The sequence below is a fragment of the Gymnogyps californianus genome, chromosome 14 (genome assembly GCF_018139145.2).
Source record: "Gymnogyps californianus isolate 813 chromosome 14, ASM1813914v2, whole genome shotgun sequence".
In the NCBI taxonomy this organism is placed as follows: Eukaryota; Metazoa; Chordata; class Aves; order Accipitriformes; family Cathartidae; genus Gymnogyps; species Gymnogyps californianus.
Genome location: NC_059484.1, coordinates 16926351 through 16944626, shown reverse-complemented (window position 1 = coordinate 16944626; position 18276 = coordinate 16926351). Strand labels below are relative to the sequence as shown.

Genomic DNA, 18276 nt, shown 5'->3' with positions numbered 1-18276 from the left:
TCACACAAGCCATTTTTATCCTTTTCAGAATTGCTCAGCTTATGGTTTTCATAATGCCACAGGATGGTTTTGATCTCACTTGCCACTTTTTTTTTTTTATGTTAAATATTTTAATAGTGCAAATATTTTAAAAAAATCAGGGTGTTTTCAATAAATCATATCCTTGAATACACAAAACTCAATCCTCCCTCTAAAAGACTTTAAAAATACACAAATGCGCATGAAGGGCTGAGAAAAGAATTGACACTTCTTTAAATGATTCTTCAAAATACACATTAGTAGGGGATTTTTGCAACTCCATTCCATACTTTTTGAAGTTATTGATTCCCACAGCATCTGAGTGGCCAGGTGCTCATTAGTATGTTCATCTCATACTTTTCTTTATACTGTGAAATGAAGTTATGTAGCTATAGGAGGTACGTGTCACAGTAGGTAAACAACAGACAGTGGGGTTTTTGAGCCTTTTTTTATCTACAGCCTTCCCTGGCACTCAGCTCAGCTTAGCTATCCTCTTTTTAATCCTGGAGAAGTTTGCTTTGTGCTTTAACAGCACCCCAGCTCTTCAATCCCGAAGCAGAGGCTATAACAGCTGAAGCATCAGTGACTACCTCAGCCAAAAAAACCAAAGCTTGTTAAAAATTAAGCCACTCCACCACTTTGACAGTGTAAATCCAAGCAAGTTCCTGAGCACTGGTTTTGTAAGGGAAGAGGTTCTCCCTCATTTCACACCCAGCAAAAGTCCCCTCATTTGGGGAGTTTCCACAGTCTCTGTTGCTCACGCCACGGGAGACAGTTGTCTAACCAGAAGCCAAACCCCTGCTTGTGATGCGCCTCCTTCACCTTCAAAGTCACCTACAGTGAGAAGTATATTTCTAAATGCCTTTGTTAATGTGATGCATTTGAGCGTCGATGAACCAACCCAGACAAGTGTGTTTGCTAATGTACCGATCGCTGTTCGCTCCTGTGAAGTTAATGGCACTGCACTGGTGTAAAACTGATTCCAATAAAATCCTATTCAGATCTTAAATCCATTCAAATTTGATTCTCAAAATACGTTGCATTTCCTTACTAAAATTACTCCTTCACTTGATTATTTCATGTTGCCCTGAATGCTGCATTACTATGCTGTATTCCCTGGCGGGATTTATGCATTTCTTGATTTTGCAAGGTGCAGTAGTGCAGAGAGAGTTCTGATTTCCTTCCAGGGGATCTTTGCAATCCACTGGGGAGCTATGTGGTCTCATTTGCACTTTCTTACTGAATTTCAATCAGTTTTCCCAACAATTTGCTGGAAGAATTCCTGTGGGACATCTTCAAATGCTCCTAGCTCCATGCTGTCCAGCAGCTCCTCATTTTCTCTTACGGGGTTGTCTGTGTTTTCTCATTTAGGAATAATTCACCACATGACAACATTTTACATTAATGAAGCCCTGGTGATATCAGATGTGATAACATTCAGTAGGGAACACAGAAAATAAGTACGGGGATATACACGGTATAAAATAAAATCAGCTGATGTGCAAAAAAGTTAATGAGGGGGAAAAATAGTTTCTGCTAGCATATGCTGACTCACATGTCTCACTCTCTTCATCCTGCTCAAGCATGGGCAAATTGGATTTATCTGTCACTTTTCAAGGGTCCCTCGGGAAGCAAATAAAGATGGTGGACTCCAGTAAAAATGAAGTGAATCTACACAATTGCTTCCCCTTTGTTTTTGTACGAGAGTACCAGTTCTTGGCAAAAAGGAGTCTTTCTAATAAATTCCTGGGTCCCTCTTGCAGCTTTTAGGCAGTATCCTAACTCACAGCAGGGACTCTGAGGAGGATGTGGGGTGGTTTTTTTTCCTATGGGAAGCAGATCAGTCATGGTGCTCACTGGCCCTCTGGAAATGCCCTGTGATAGATACACATAGGCTGCATAAGGAGAGTGCTGCTTTTGCGTTTCTGTACAGTGTTCTGCGCTTAGTTTCTTCAGGTAGCAGCAGTGATCATTACCGTAAGGGTGGATAGCCCAAACTTTACCTCCAGAATAGGCATCTACCAGTCCAGCAGACATGGCGTTTAGATCTTGCTAGCCATAAAAATAATACCTTTTCTCATTAAAACAAACAGAAAAACCCAATAACCATCTGGGAGCTCATGAATTTTAAATTTGAACAAACTTACAGAGATGGAGTGGTGTCAGAACAGAACTGTGTAAAAGAAGCAGTTTTATCCTATGAACCACTCAAAAATTCATGCATTTTAGAAGAATGGTACCAAATAATAATGAATATCCCTGTTTACTATGACGCTTTACAAAAATGATCTACTGCCATTGGTTTTTTTCCTAATTCAGTTTAGAACCATCTGTGATTGCACAAAGAACTGTAAAAATTAGAAGTCTCTTACATTTCATATATAGCCATATTTTCAGTTTATTTTTTGAGAAGCGTTGCATGTGCTTACGCTCTAACATAGGTATTCTGTGAAATCATCTTATGTTTTTACTTTTTTCTCTATATCTAATCTTTTAATTTATATTCTTGGCTGTTTCTTTCCCGCTCTGATTGAACATAAATAGATCTGCCCATTTCTTCTCAAATACTGTCAAATTACTAATTTTACTAGCTGAGTTTTGCTCTTTCAAGCTCAAGGCCATTTTCATTATGGAAGCTAGCAGCTGCCCTTATCATCAACAGCTCAAGTTATTTCTAACTACTGTAATTCAGAACATTTTTACTGAAGATCAGAATCGAAGATTTCTCTCTGTTCAGCTCAAGAAAGTGGAGCAAGACAACCTCCTGGATGTGGAAAAGTTCAGCAGGTTGTCTTAACGCTTTCAACTGTGGCTTTGGAAGGTCTGTAGGAAACAATTCCATCTAAAGCTCAAATGTACACACTGTGGTAGCCTATACTGTTTGCCTAAAAATAACCATCCCTCAATTCCCTCATTTTAACCCCAGTGAGTTTTGTTTCTACTCTTAATTATTCTTCCAGCTTTGCTTATTTATTATTTCAAATGACTAAGAGTACAGTATCTGCTAAGCTGTTAGCAGCAGTCAGGTATCTGTGAAAACCTCCCATGGACTGTGAGCTGTGGGTCTGCTGTAAACACTGCTTTAAAAGCAAACCAATGTGCAGTTTTTCCACGAACTCAGCGCTCTTGCGAAGACTGGCCAATGACTACAGCCAACTGGAGAGCCTTCTCTGAGGCTCAGCGCAGAAGACGCTGGGTGCATACGTAAGTCTGCCAAGTCAAGGACATCTGTTCGGAGTAGACCCTGTAAAAAAAAAGAGAGGAAGGAAGGAAGGGAGGCAAGAGGGGAGATGGCAACTCTACTGAGACTTTTTTCATCCAGAGCACAGCATGAACTTCTGGAAAAGTCCGTTCAGTTAGACATTTTTATTTGCTCTGTTTTAGTTTTCAGTTGATATATCTCTATCTATTCCTCCTTTCAGGTGATATGACAAAATTTGAATGAGAACATTAGAATGAGCTGGCAAATGAATTCTGGGAGGCTAAGAACCATGCAGGAGATAACGTTTTAATTAGTACCTGACATGGCCAAAATGTCACGAGGGACGTTACTCCCACAAGCCTTCCTACCCAGTTCCAACGGACCCCCAGCATCGTTATAGTTTGGATGTATTTAAAATAAACCTCCAGGCTTCTTAAGCACCTAGCAAAGACGAACTTTCCAGGGTTTTCACAATTAATGCAAGCACAAAAGGAACTAGCATTAAGTACTACGAAGGCAGATGTACACTTTGCCTACAGCTTTAGAGAGTGAGTTTTGTAGCTCTCAATCTTTGTTTATACAGTTCTAGCTGAACTTTGTGTTTTAAATGTACCATGTTAAGGAAGCTTCAGATCAAAGCCTATTTCGTCTTCCCAATAACTCAGCTGCTCCTGTAATCATCTCAAAGGCTGAACTACAGGATCTTGGCATCTGCTGCTGTATTTACAAGACAAGGCAAAACAAGTGACAGAAGGATTAGAGGTGGTTATCAACATAGGTGTCAACCCTGTGGAAGAATAGCCAGTGAATGCCAAAAATGCAGTACGACAAATACACCCACGTAGAACTTTGTCGTGAAAGGTTGGTGACTGTAGGAGAGATTTTAAATGACAGACCTTCACTTATCAAACCAGCAAAGCATGTTTGGAATGCAATACCTTTCCTTATAGTAATAGTAAACAGTCCGTTCCTTTCTACTTCATAAAATTATTGGCATAATACTTCATTTTTTAGTGTTATAAGAAGTTGCCTGAGGCCTCAATGAAAACAGCAGATTAGAGCATTGCCCCTTCCAAACAAGAACGGTGAAATATTTGTGAAGGTAATTATTGCCACAATTGCATCACCAAAATACCACAGATAAAACACTTGGAGTCATCTACAAGTCACATATACGTATGTACGTTTATATGCGTGTGTGTGTATTTGCATTTGAAGTGGAGGGTTAGCACAGCACTGAATTTATCTTGATGTTTTTAGAACACGCTTTGTATTTTGCATGACTGGGAGCAGACCCACTCCCTGAAGCCTGAAAGCCGATACTTTTTTTTACTTTGGTTTTAAAGCCTATTGTGATAATTCACACACATATAGACACAATTATAGAAGGGTGAAATAAGTTGTTGACTTACCTACAAGAGAGAAAACGTAGTGATGTTTGTCACAGAAAGCATGGTTAAAATTGCCACATTTTCTTTTATACAAAGAATAATATAAAAATTAGTACTTAGTACAAAAGATGAGCATTATCTCCTGTCAACTTCTATGCTATGATACATTTACATCAAACCTTTTTAAATAGTGTTATTACAGCGTTTTTAAATATGTGTTTTACCATATAACTTTGCACCTGATTGTCATGTTAATCTTCAAAAATACAAAAATGAAACCTTTTTTTTTCCTTCTGAATTGTTGAAGCTATGCCTGTCCTCTTTCTCACTGGAGAAATATAATATCATTATTGGGCAATGTCATGTAGGTTTGTGCTATATCACATTTTAATCAACACTAAATGGACTTGTCCTCCAGGCTCACAGGACAAATGACTGAACTGCTTGTTACAACTAATATGTCTGAAAAATACAGCTGGTTTTCTGCTTGTGAGCCAAGCAGCAAGCAAGGCTACTTTCCATTGATGCATCCATTCCCTCTTGCTGCTCAGGGAACTCCAAGCCTGAAATTTCAGACTATGTCTTGAGATGGGCTTTCTTGCAATGGTTTCCATTTCTTGCTCACATTATGTGGCTGATCACCTCGATCACAACACATTGGTTCTGCTACATGGCAGGACATTTGCATCTTTTTAAGCAGGTGACTCAAAATTAGTGACATGTTCCTAAATTGAATTCTGTCATGGGAGATTTACTTTGCATGGAAAGGACACTAACCTTAGTAGCTAAATATGCATTTTTTTAAAGCTTCTACTTTATTTCTTTTTTTTTAATTTCTCAGCATTTACAGCTTCCTTTCCTCTACAGTACAGAAACAGTTGAAACTAGCCCAGCTCTCAGGCAATGTTCACGTGCTCCACTTTGGCATCCAGGGAATAGGGAATTTGCTCCTCAATCTCTACCTAAGAGACTATTCAGTATTGTATAACAAGAATATGAACCCAAAGAACCAGTCTCTCCACATGTAATTGGTAGTAATATAGTACTATTTGTAAGAATTATTATTATGATAATAACAATAGTAATGATAAGGCAACAGATACATGCCAGAGAGATGACAGAGAAGTCAAATGACATAAAACATGTTACATTCGGTGAACCTGGTTGCATAGCTTGCTTATTGTGAAATACAGTGTAATGTAGCACTGTAATTTTTTTCTGGACAATATGGACTCCTTGCTTGTCACATAGTACCAGAACATTATGGCAGCAAGTGAGACATTAACGCAGTAATGCAGTAATGTGCTTCCTTAGTACTGTTTTGTTTAGAGTTAACTGCAGTATAAGTTATAAGGCTTGTTTTGTTAGCAGCTGGAGATTTTACAATATAGTTTTGCTAGGCTGGAGTAAAAATGGGATGTGAGAGAACATTCAATATTGATTTAATCTTATGCATCTACAGGTAAGTTCAGTTTTAATGTTGATTTCTGGCACTGAGCACTTCTGGAAGCCCCTCCCTGAAAGAGTGAAATTAAATATTATACTGTCGTGGTTTAACCCCAGCCAGCAACTAAGGACCACACAGCCGCTCGCTCGCTCCCCCTCGGTGGGATGGGGGAGAGAATCAGAAGAGTAGAAGTGAGAAAACTCATGGGTTGAGATAAAGACCATTTAAAGCAAAAGCCGCACGCACAAGCAAAGTAAACCAAGGAATTCATTCACCACTCCCCATGGGCAGGCAGTGTTCAGCCATCTCCAGGAAAGCAGGGCTCCATCACGCATAACGGTGACTTGGGAAGACAAACGCCATCACTCCGAACGTGTGTGTCCCCCCCTTCCTCCTTCTTCCCCCAGCTTTAGATGCTGAGCATGACGTCCTATGGTATGGAACATCCCTTTGGGCGGTTGGGGTCAGCTGTCCCGGCTGTGTCCCCTCCCAACTCCTTGTGCACCCCCAGCCTCCTCGCTGGTGGGGTGGGGTGAGAAGCAGAAAAGGCCTTGACTCTGTGTGAGCGCTGCTCAGCCATAACTAAAACATCCCTGTATTATCAACACTGTTTTCAGCACAAATGCAAAACATGGCCCCATAGTAGCTACTGTGAAGAAAATTAACTCTATCCCAGCCAAAACCAGCACATATACTGTTAATTTTCACCACCAATGTATATAGATTAGTATCTGTAGAGCTGAAAAAGTCCATAATGGAAGCACGCCTATAAAAACCTGAGCCTTTACAGCATGCTAATGGCTTTCCATTAGGTCAGATTAATGTTTGCTGCTTGGTGAAAATAGGTATTTAGCAACAGTGCTTTCAGTTTGTTAGGAATAAATAACTGCTGGACCAATTGCTTCACCGTTGGGAATAAATCTGCACTTTCAGTGCTTGCTATTAAATCACTTCTGCAGGATGATTCTTAACATCTGCGGATTCAGATCTGAGGATGTCGGTTGGATCCAGCAGCAAATAGATCCTCCTCCCGCGTTCGCATTGCCGTGACTCAGAGAAGTGACAGATTCTGCCGCTGCTCGTGGTCCCCCTGCCACGTCAGATGCAGGGCACTGCGCACTGTGATCAAGTTGACGAGCTGGATGTTAGCCAGCCTGCCTCACCGTCCCCGTTTGTAACAGCAGCAACACCAACCTGCTGCGTGCAGGGAAGTCGTGGGCTATGAATAGATGTCATTGAAGCGCATCAGCAGTGAAGGATACAGGAACGAATGTTATATGGGGACCTGGTATCAGAGGGCTGCTAAGGCAGAACTTTCAGTGACATCGATAAAATCACAAGGATAAAGTCTGGTGTTTTTTCCCTTTTTAAAAGGTGTAGGAAATGAATTGAAGCCAGATTCTCTTATCTTGAAGAAAATGCAGAAGTGAAAATGCATATTTGCACATGTTTGCACTTGTGTCTTTTTCACAGCACTAGAGTTTTAAATGGCTGTTGACAGTTGACTGGACAGATTTCAGTAGCTAGAGAGGGGCTATGGAGAAGTTCCTCCTTTGGTGTTTCTCTTCATCCCAGATTTTTTGATCAGTGCTTCAAGTCATATCAATATCCATGTTGTTTGCAACCTAGGTATTCTCTCCTTATAGATCTTCAAATAGCAAGAGACCCATTATCACATCTATTCCTCCTACAGCCCTATTTAACTCATCTCAGAAATGTTACTTGAAACTTCTATTAATAGTAAAGAGGTACTTTTGCACTGTATTTTTCATGAAGAGGGTTCTTAAAAATGCTTTATAACTTACACTAATGCAAATTTATATATGAGGATCTTAGATCTGGGACTCCTCAGAGCTATACTTCCTAATTGTTTGATATGTAACTAATGGGCTCTACCACCAGAAATAAATCATTAAGTGCTCTGGTTCCTGGATACCCAGCTGGAGGCTGGGCCTGACTTTGTGTGTATTAAACTCATGCCCGCTGAATGTCAATCCACTTTGAGGTTTCTAAAATTATGTGTCCCAAAACAAACAAATTCAGAATGATTAGAGACTTCTGAAAATGTTCAAATAAAATAAATAAAATAGAATGCAGTTCCATTAGGTAGAGAGGGAGAATCTTTTTAAGCATGCATGGTAGCATTAAAATAAAATTTAATACAAAAAATGTAAAGTAATACTTCCTCTGTTTTAATGTGCAGGAGAAAGTAAGATTGAGGGCATGAAATAGTTGAATAGAAATTTAACTGAACTTTGTATTAAATTTTTGAAGTCTCGTGAAGAAATTTATTATTCACTACATATTAACAGCACAGTTGGTTCCTGTTTTACTCATGAAACAGCAGTTATTCTTGTGAAGAAAGACTGCAGTCCTAAGAGAGAACCTCAACATAACATCCACTGTTGAATCATCCTTAAGCAACATACTTAAGGAATATCTCAGTTATTCACCAAAAAATTCTCCAGAATGCAGAAAACTCCAGTTCTGGACTTACTGTCGAGCCGTGCCTCAGACCAAATTCCAAAGAGAGTCTGCAGGGTTTGTGGCGTTTTGCAGACTTGTCGGTGAAAACAAGAGAAAGCATCACCCAGGGTCCAGTTTTAAAGACTGCCCTCAGAGTGAGAGAATGAGGCAGTCTTCGAGCAAGCTACAGCATAGAAGAGGCTGAAAGCCTATTCTTGCGCCATCAAAATCAAGAGAAATATTGTTAGGGAATAACGGGAGGATAGAGGGGTCCTGTGTCTGAGCAGCCGCAGGGTGTAACCGAGCTGGTGTAGGTCAAGGATTGCAGCACTTGGGTAATGGCAGAGAATTGGTGTAAGTAGGAATGTACACGTACATGGTAAAAATTGGTTCTCAACACAGTTAGCATTACAGACAAGCAAAAAAAATACAACAACTTCATTAGGAATGACATTTTACAAATCCTGACATGTTTAATTGGCTGGATTATACAGAGAAATCATTTCAGGTCTGATTTACCATTAATTAACCTACTTCCGTTCCACCTACACTGTGCATTCAATCCTGTTTTCTATTGCAATTTAAAAGCATAGATTCAAATTACCTCAGTCAATGCAGTTTAAACCAAATGACCGCTTTGCGAAATTTATTTTAGAGACGTTAGTTTTTCACTGGGAAGGCCATTCTGCATGGTGCTGAGGCCGGGAGAGGAGGCAAGCGTGCTCCAAGCTCCTGCCCGGCGCTCTGCACTGGCAGGATGGCATTGCGAGTTTGGGAGCGAATACAGTATCCCTCAGAGCATTTGACTTACCTTAGGTTTCTGTGGTGTCTAGAGTTGTCTCTGATTTGGAAGTAGACAAATCTGAATAAGGAAAATAGCCGTAGAGGGTATTTTCTTTAATATAATTTTTTTTCCCTGTGACTTGTTGACTTAAAGTCTGTGAAGCTCAGTATGCCCATACAGAAGGCATGATGAGGGTGTCAGGGTGGCACAGGAATGGCTGTTTGTAATCCAGAGTTCCAGCCTTGGCTTCCTAAAGAAGTCGTGTACCACAGTAAATATTTAGTAAGTATGAGGTTTGCACAATAAAACTACATTAGTCATTTCTTGGACAACTGAATCCTCTTTTTTTTCACCCACTTGATATAATCAGTAGTCAAAGCTGTGTTTATATGTGCAGTTTTGACTGGAGATATATTTGTGAAATACTCTGAACATACGGATAACCTGTCATGTATGAGGTATTGGCTAAACAACACTTACTTGTTATGTAGTATATTTCTCTTTTTTCCTTTGCAAAACTGACTTTCAAAGGACGAGACGGCTGCTTGGCGGAAGAAAAGAAAAGATACTGCCTGCTTTTAATTCTGAAAGATGATACGATTATCGGTACACTCCTCAGAAAACATTTGCGAAGACAGGTTATTGAAGAGAAGGCTATTATGGTCTCTCAAGTTGCTGTAGTTGCCTAATAATATTTTGGCAAAAATTATGTCTGATGAAAATCATCTGATGACAATTCAACAGGGGATGCAGGAACAGCGTCTCCCAACCTATGTAAAAGAAGTATCTCCATCACTTCTAACATGCATTTAAGCGCCCAACTCCTGTTGAAATTAGTGCATGATGGAAATTTCTTTATGGATCTAAATTCACAAAATAAGAAATCATTTGTGCCTGTCTAGAACTAGTTCATTCCTGAATATTTATTACCTGTAAAATTAGTTTTCTTCCTACACCCTCACTCCTTCAGGCAACGTCTCCTGATGGGGGCTTGTTACAGGCAGGATGATGGAATTTGTTCTGCTATTGCTTCTGGTGTGATTTTTCTCTGATAAAAGACTTTGTGAGTAACAGCCAAGGAACAACAGTGGTGTGAGATGTTCCTTATAGAAAAGATGGCTTGGTGGGCTCAAAAATCCTATCACTCTATGATTTTTGTCTTAACTTACAAAGATAAGATAGTTTACAATGAGTAAAATATAATGTTAATTTAAGTGAGAAAATAAAGTGATAAGCTTTTTCAGTAATGCAAGCCACTTTCAGTTAATATTGCATTGTTTTCCATTTATTTTACATTAATTGTTGGCTTTTTTCTCTAACACCTGATTTTTTCTTACCTGGACTCAGCCTTAGTGGGATAGTGATCTTCATATTTTTATCTTTAATAGGAAAATCTATCAAACTCTTTCAGCATTACAGAAAAATGGGGAAACCTTTCTTTTTCTCCCCCCCTCCAAATGCTAAAAAACTTCCCATTTAGAAAACGCTATCATGTCCTATTTTTAACTTCAGAGTTATTTCTGACCCAAAAAAACCTTATGAGAACAAACAAATACTCACCACAGCCATGAGATATCAGCAAGCTCATTGCAGTCGTTGGAGCAGTGAGTTTAACTTGGGAAGACAAGCTGTGGGACTCAATTGTTCTTCAATAAGGTGGAAGGAGGAATATTATAAAGTGCAGTGAATTGGAGAAGACGTATTGTGGTTTGCCCTGTGAAGGATGTCTGCCTCTATGGCATAAAATCTTGCTCTGTATTCCACGAAATGTCATTTAAAATGTAGAATGAGTGCACAGCAGGAATAATAAAATTGTCTGAGCATGTGAATTTTAAGCACTAAACATGGTACAAGAATATTTTTTGTGACAGAAACTGGTGACTAATGCAGCTTTCTTCCTTAAAAATATTTGCTTCAGCTGGACATTAATCTCTTGGCAGAAATTTCTGGAAAGATTAGATATTTCTCAGTAAAAATTTATAAGAAAATAAATGTTTTACCTAGCTAACAAAATGGAACTGACAACCTTCAGAGGTGGCAAAGTCTCATTTGCAGTAGAACTAGAGCAACATAACAATTTTCTTTTTTATGTATATAAATAAGTAAATGTATTTCCTATTACTGTGATAATAGCCTTATACTAAGCCAAATGTGGTTATAAATTATTCCTAGCATCTTGTTCAAGTAGTATGTCTAGGCAAGTATGTCCCTCCTCCCCATCTGTTTGACTGATATTTTTCTCTGAAATCCTAAAAGGTGAAAACATTTAAGTTAAATAGTCACATAGCTCTAATTGAGAACCTGCGGGTAGCTCTGTGTGTCACTTCTTCCATCACAAATCATGGCAGCTACCGAGGAAGTACTTGAGTACAACTTATAATTCAGAATGACTTCTTACATTTTCTTTTTAACTTGCATCCTTTTCCCTAACCTTCTCTTTTACTTCAGAGCTCTTAATGAGAAGGACTTTACAACCATAAACAATATTTTTCCTAATAGACTATCTGGAGAAAGGTTTTTCTCTGGTGCTCTTGACTCAGTCTGGTGCTTTGTTCTTTTTCCAGCTTGCACAGACAAAGAACTGAGGAATCTCGCTTCACGACTAAAAGACTGGTTTGGTGCTCTTCACGAGGATGCAAATCGTGTCATCAAACCAACAAGCTCGGAGACGGCACAAGGCAGTAAGAAAACACCTTTCCCGTTGAACATTGAGCGTTGTAGGCAGCTTCCCAGCCTGAGAGAGCATTCAGCTGAGCACAGCTGTTAGTGCCACAATGTCATGTCAAGCAGGTGCCAGCAAGCAAGCAGGTACGCAGGAGACCTGATCCTGCGAATAAATAGCTGCACCGTTTTCTAAAGGAGCTGCAGTCATTCTGTATTCTCTCTGGCCCAAACTGCTCTAAAAACTGGCGGTCAGAGACAGAGGGACCTTTACAAGTTAATCAGGCAAATAACTGTGTCTGAAGGCCATGGAGGTCACATCTATACTAGTAAATAAAACTGCTCAGGGACTTTTCTCAAGCCCTGAGGTTAACTAGCATGACATAGTTCGTGTCTGTACAGTTAAACTCCATGACCCTCCAAATCAGCGTGGCTGCATCCAAATCACTTCTCGGGGACGGACCGTGGCGTATCCTTACCCCCCAGTTTATGGGCAAGCATTTTCTGACCCAACGTCAGTGGCATGAGCCAAAAACATGGCATACAAGCATAGGGAAAATTATGCCAATGTTGGAAAAGACTCACTTCAATTTTATTTTGCGATTTCCTGCTAACACCTTATATATATAAGAGAAAGAATAACAAAAACATCCACATCGCAGCCGCAGAGCTGGAATAGTTAAATGGTGTGGAAAGCTGGAATCTGTTGTGTCCCAGGTATTTAATAACACCATCTTTGCTTCCTTTGATGATTTTTTTTTTTTAAGAAAGGAAGAAAATGAACAGTTTAGAGGACATTTACTCTCTGTGGGTTAAGCCAACATGACTGATTTTGATGTCATTTACCCACCAGGGAGGGAAAAGATTCAGACAACAGCATCAAAAGAGGTCATGTTCATCAGAGAGCAGATGCAAATTTATTTTCTGTAAGGACTCATTAATCCTTTTAAATAGTATGTCCTAGAACACATAGGCCCTTGGGTTGCAAAGTAGGATGCACAAGTTTTATCTAGGTGTGTGACTCACGATCACTTCACCGCCCTGATTCTCTTGTACAAGCTGTCTAAAGCCAGGGTCCGCACACACAGAATTTAAAGGATTCAGTCAACTGCTCCCTTTTACGGCTCTTTTGACCCCAGTGCCTATTTTCCCTGTGGTGTGAAACTGGAGAGGCTAAAGGTGCAGTAGAGCAGGCCCAGCACCTCAGGATGGGCATTTACTGTCAGTGCATGTCTCCCCAGCCACTCTGCTTTTGTGCTACTTCTAAGCTTGTGTAGCAATAGATGGCCTCTTCCTAAAGAAACAGAATATACCACAGGCTATATTGCTCAAAACTATAGTCAAAACTCATTAATGCCAAGTAATTGTATCTTAAAACTATGTAGTGAAACAAGCCATGTTCTGTGTAAATGATCTTTTTCATATGTCCCCATAGTATTTACAACAAAGTCAGTATCTTTAAAACCATATGTCCTACTTATTTCTTAAACGGTACTCCAAAAAAGGATATTATCATGCAGAGGAAGCCGAACCATAGTGCAAAAAGACAACTGGATGTACAGCGAATCATGGCTTCAAGACGTTAATTCATTTCAGACCCCATGACAGAAAACACCAGAGACTTAAAACTTTATCTGAAGTCCTTTAGGCCCAGAACCACATGAAATCTCAGTTCATCAGATTGTCAAAAGGATGTTTTTCACGCAGATGACCTGTGAGCTGCTCATGAGGACCTTACCAAAGGCCAAAGAACAAATTCTTTCCTAAAGATGTTGGGTCATTTTTTTTTGCTGAAGCAATTTCAGTGAGAAAAACATTCCTGGTAATTCTGCAGTGTTTGCTCTGATTCACAGAGGAGCTGTTATCTCTTTTTAGTTTAGTTTGATTCCTGGCAGCTTTTATATGAAAGGCTGCCTTGATGATCTTAAACACTTGATCTCAACAATGTTCATTTTTAGACTGTTGACTTAGTTTGGCACATTTTCTTGTTTTCTTATATGTCAGTAAAAAAAAAAAAAAAAGAAAGGAACTTTATGAGTTAAGATGCCTAAATTGTTTTTGAATGCCACAAAACTTAGGCTCGTTTTTCTTTTTAAGAGTTTGCAACAGTATTCATGAATTAATCTGCAAGTGCCAAATTCTGCAGCTCTAATTCTCTCTGGCAGCACTGAAAATACACACAGAGTAAGGACGGCAGTATTTGGCTTCCTCTAACTTCAACTTCAAACATTTGTAAAAATGAAAGACATCTTAAACAGAGCTCAAAATTCAAAGGAAAGTTCACATACCCAAACTGAAAAAAAGAATTTGTGTGAATCCTGGCAAACAGGACACACGCAGCTCTGGAAATGCTCTCATGTACACATTGCCCTTTTTCTATTGCTCTGCGTGTGTTGCCCTCCTCACCAGGCTGATCACTTCATTAAACTGAACTGGTTTGGTTATGCCTGTAGAGTCTTAAAAGGCATGCACATCCTCAAAGTAATCCATTTTGGGTATGCCCCTGTGGCAGTAAAAGGAACAGATGGTGGGATGCGATGACTACAATGCCTCGGACACATCAGCTGTCTAGAGAAGGTGTTCCAGCAGAGATTTCTCTATGCTACATTAAATTTTCAAGATGTTACTGTGAGTGTAAATAAGCTTTTTGAGTGTATTAAGTTCACCCCCAGGTGAAGAAAAAAAGTACACTCTCTTTGTTTTTTTAACTGTCTTGAAAGGAAAAGGATGAGGGCAAGTCATTGTGTTTGAAATCTCAAACCTTCATTCAGTGAGCTATCTGCCAGATCCCAGCAAAGCACCACAGGCCAGGAACTTTGTCTTCTGCAGGCTTTGTACAATTGAAATCTCCTCAATAAATAATATAAGCAACTCAGAGACATGCTTTGACATAAGGAAATAATAAAGCTAATTAGGTAGTAAGATCAGACTCAAATTGCTCCTGAGCCTGTTGATAATTCGTAACATTCCCGTATTGTATCTAGATAGTCTCTTTGGTTGGAGTGGGAGTTGTTTTTCTTTTACTAGAGATCTATGCAACATAAAGGATTTTTTCCAGGGAACGTTTCTTCTCTTCCTTCCTTTATTTTAAGTGATGGGGGAAATTAGGTTAATTATTCCCCTCTTAATTTAATTGTAGTATACTTTAATAAAATAAAACTGGCTCATGTAAGTCAACTCTTGAAGGGGGAAAATAATTTTATGTGCCAGAAGGTGTGTTTATTTTTAATTAGGATTTTCTTAAAGATTTTTTTTAATTTAATTCCATTTTAATTCAGAGGAGGTGGAGCGTTTTACGTATGAATGGGATATGAGACTTCTACATGTAGGTCACCAGTTTGATTTCCTTCCAGATGTGTAGTGAATGAAGGTTGTTAGGATGCTGAACAGCTGCCAGTCGGAATGAGAAACATGATGCTCTCAATCCAGGTCCTTGTGAGCAGGTGTCCAGATGAGAGCGAGCACCACCACAACTGACATTAGTTGGCATCTGTGTTGGCAGCCTCTGCCAAGGAGCCAAGAGCAGGAGGGATATGGAGCCTGCACCGTTCTCTTGCTTCTTACCACAGGCACTGCAGCGCTGAGCTGATGCACAGAAAGATGCAGAGAAGTTCTCACCGAGGTTACTGTTATTCTGGGTCTGTTGTGCTAGAAGCCCGGCCTATTAACCAAGCACTTAATTCATTACAGAATTACAGTAGGTGGTTTATTTCATTCAGCATATTGCATCATATTTATAAGCAAGTATATCAAAAGACTCCAAAAAGGAGTTAATTCATTCAACATCACTTGGCCTCACCAAGTTGATGGGAGCACAGTGACCTCCCAGTGAAGGTAAGTGAGCTCCGAGAACCATTTTCCACCAGCTGCCCCAGTTACGCAGTAAGTCAGAGCCTGCGTTGCACACTCAGGGCACACTTTGCTTTCATTCCTGTTGCTGGGTGCCGAGAGCATCCAGGATTGCTGGTTTTGGACTGCAGATGCAATGTTGCAAAAGGTGATTTACGGGCAGTAGCTTTTACCAGCAGACAATATGATGTGGAGGTAGATACTACTATTCACCTTCAACCACATATCGAGGGACAGTTAAAGAATTAACCTTTTCACTGATAATAACCATCTAGCTAATGGCTTCCGTCACACCTACCACTGTAATATTTAAAGACTTCCAGACCACACTGTCTAATAATCCAGCACTGCTTAATAATACAGCCTCTTAATAAACCTAATCTGGAACTCGGGTCACAACAGTGAAAGCTCCCTTGTTTATAAGAAATTACAATCAAAAACTCTTCAACTAATGTAGCTAACTGTCTTCGTAAGTGACCTTTCACGATTGCATCTTGCATCCAAGCCCTGATGGTATGTCACAGAGCAGCCTCTTACTCACATCAGTCACTATCTTGTGATCTGCTCAGGCAGATCAGCACTGAGGACACGCTGCTGTTGTATCCCTGAATGCATGTTGTACACACAGATAAAGACTTCCCAGCAGGGAGGAAAACAAGACTCAGAAATAATCCACAGACACTGTCAGGGGCAAATTCATGCCAGGATCTCCTCTTCCCTGCACTGATCCTTGCCAGTTAGGAGGTGACCTTTAGAGACTCACAGGGCTGAGCAACACATACCGTACTCAACTGGTTGTACGACAGACCTTGTAGTTATTCACCTTAGCAGCAGTAAGTGCCACGACAGGGCGTAAAGACCATCACCAGAGAGGGGATCTGTGCAGGAAAAAAGCAGCCAATGGAACCCAGCTTTTTTTCCCCTGGAAGCTGTTAAACTAGGATAGCTGAAGCATGTGCTGATCCCAGCTCCACCATGCAACTGAATGATCCACCCCTGCCTGTTTGACTACTTCTAATCTGCCCCGAGGTGGGGAATCGGGCACAGCATACACCCGCACAAGGCAGGACTGCGTGCCCTGCTCCTCGGTGCATTGTAAAGGCAAAGTCAAGGATTCTTAAATCCTTTCACTCAACAAGAGATTGCACAGTGGCCAAATCCTGCTTGCCTTCTTCAGATGAATAAAATAATTGAAGTCAATAGTCCTAATTGCTTCAGCAAGGCAAGCAGGCTTCCTTCCTACATCAATTCACATGGCCTTTTTCTTTTTCACTGTTCTCAAACTCGATTAGATAATGTTAGAGGAGATAACAGCACAAAAATGTGATGAAATGTTCAGCATGATTTCTCTCTTCCCTGCCTGAGCTGCCTCTAGCCCTGAGTAAATGGTGTTACCTTCTTCCTTTCTTAGAGAAACATGTATTATGAATGACATAAACCTTCCCATTAGTTAACCCTTCTGATGATTGTTCCTCCATGTCACTGACAACCTTCAGCTGCAGTTGCATACAAAAAGCACAGCTTCCAGCATAAAGCACTGCCCTCCTTTGGATTAATACTTAAAATAGCAGGTAGGCTGCAGAGCTTGGACAAACTGTCAGCGTGATTCCAGCAACATCTCAGGTTTCACCTTAACAAAGCATCGTCCTGAAATGGGACTTGACACGTACAGCAAATAAGGCTAAGCTTGACCTCTTTCAATGAAAGATGCAGCAAAAGGAAAAAGCCCATCAGGCTTCTCCACGTGGCCCGTAGCAGAACGAACAGCGCACAGGCAGGTTATCGCACACGGCTGAAAGAGCGTGAGCGCGAGGTGCCGAGGGTGCGTGGTTCAGGTACCTTCTGTGCCTGTAAATCCCCAGCCAATGTATGCGTGTTTGTGAGTCCTTGTTGAAACCAATATCCTTTTTATCAGATCTATTAGCTCTGCATTACAAATATACTTTCTTACATCATAGATAGCTTGGAAATTAGTCCATGTTTGTACCAAGCATTGAAAAATACAGTGACAGTATGGATTTATAATGCCCTGTCTTGTTTTGCAAGAAGGCAATGCCACTGTTTTTGTGGAGACCGCGGAATACTGGAACATATATCTCATATACATTGTGGGTATCTATATGCGTGACTTGGTCTTTCTGTGATAACTGCTGCTACTGCTGCAGTCTTTTAAGGATCTGGGCTATTAAAATGAATGATGGTTTCCAAAGCACTGGAAGAGCAGAATCCTGTATTGCTGCACAATCCTGGAGGCTGCAAGAAGGAATAGTGCTGGTATGGCATACAAGAGCATGTGCAGCTTGCTGGAGCTCCCAGCTGAAGCAGCGCCATTCTTCAGAGTGGTGCAAGCAAAAAAGGCGCTTCGTCCATTCTCTCCCCCTGCCTCTCCCAGACAGCTCGCAATCCAGATCAAAGCATTTTGTTGTCCACCACAGGAGGCAGGGCTTTGAAGAGTGAA

General features: G+C 40.3%; 1 protein-coding gene across 1 annotated transcript in view; it reads left to right on the top strand.

Moving 5' to 3' along the window:
* The window catches only part of SPOCK1 (SPARC (osteonectin), cwcv and kazal like domains proteoglycan 1), a 323597-nt gene that overhangs the window by 295123 nt on the left and 10198 nt on the right, over positions 1-18276 (top strand). Inside the window, exon 7 of the mRNA XM_050905361.1 lies at positions 11873-11989. Coding sequence (XP_050761318.1) covers positions 11873-11989 — 117 coding nt within the window. The remainder of the gene's footprint in view (positions 1-11872; positions 11990-18276) is intronic.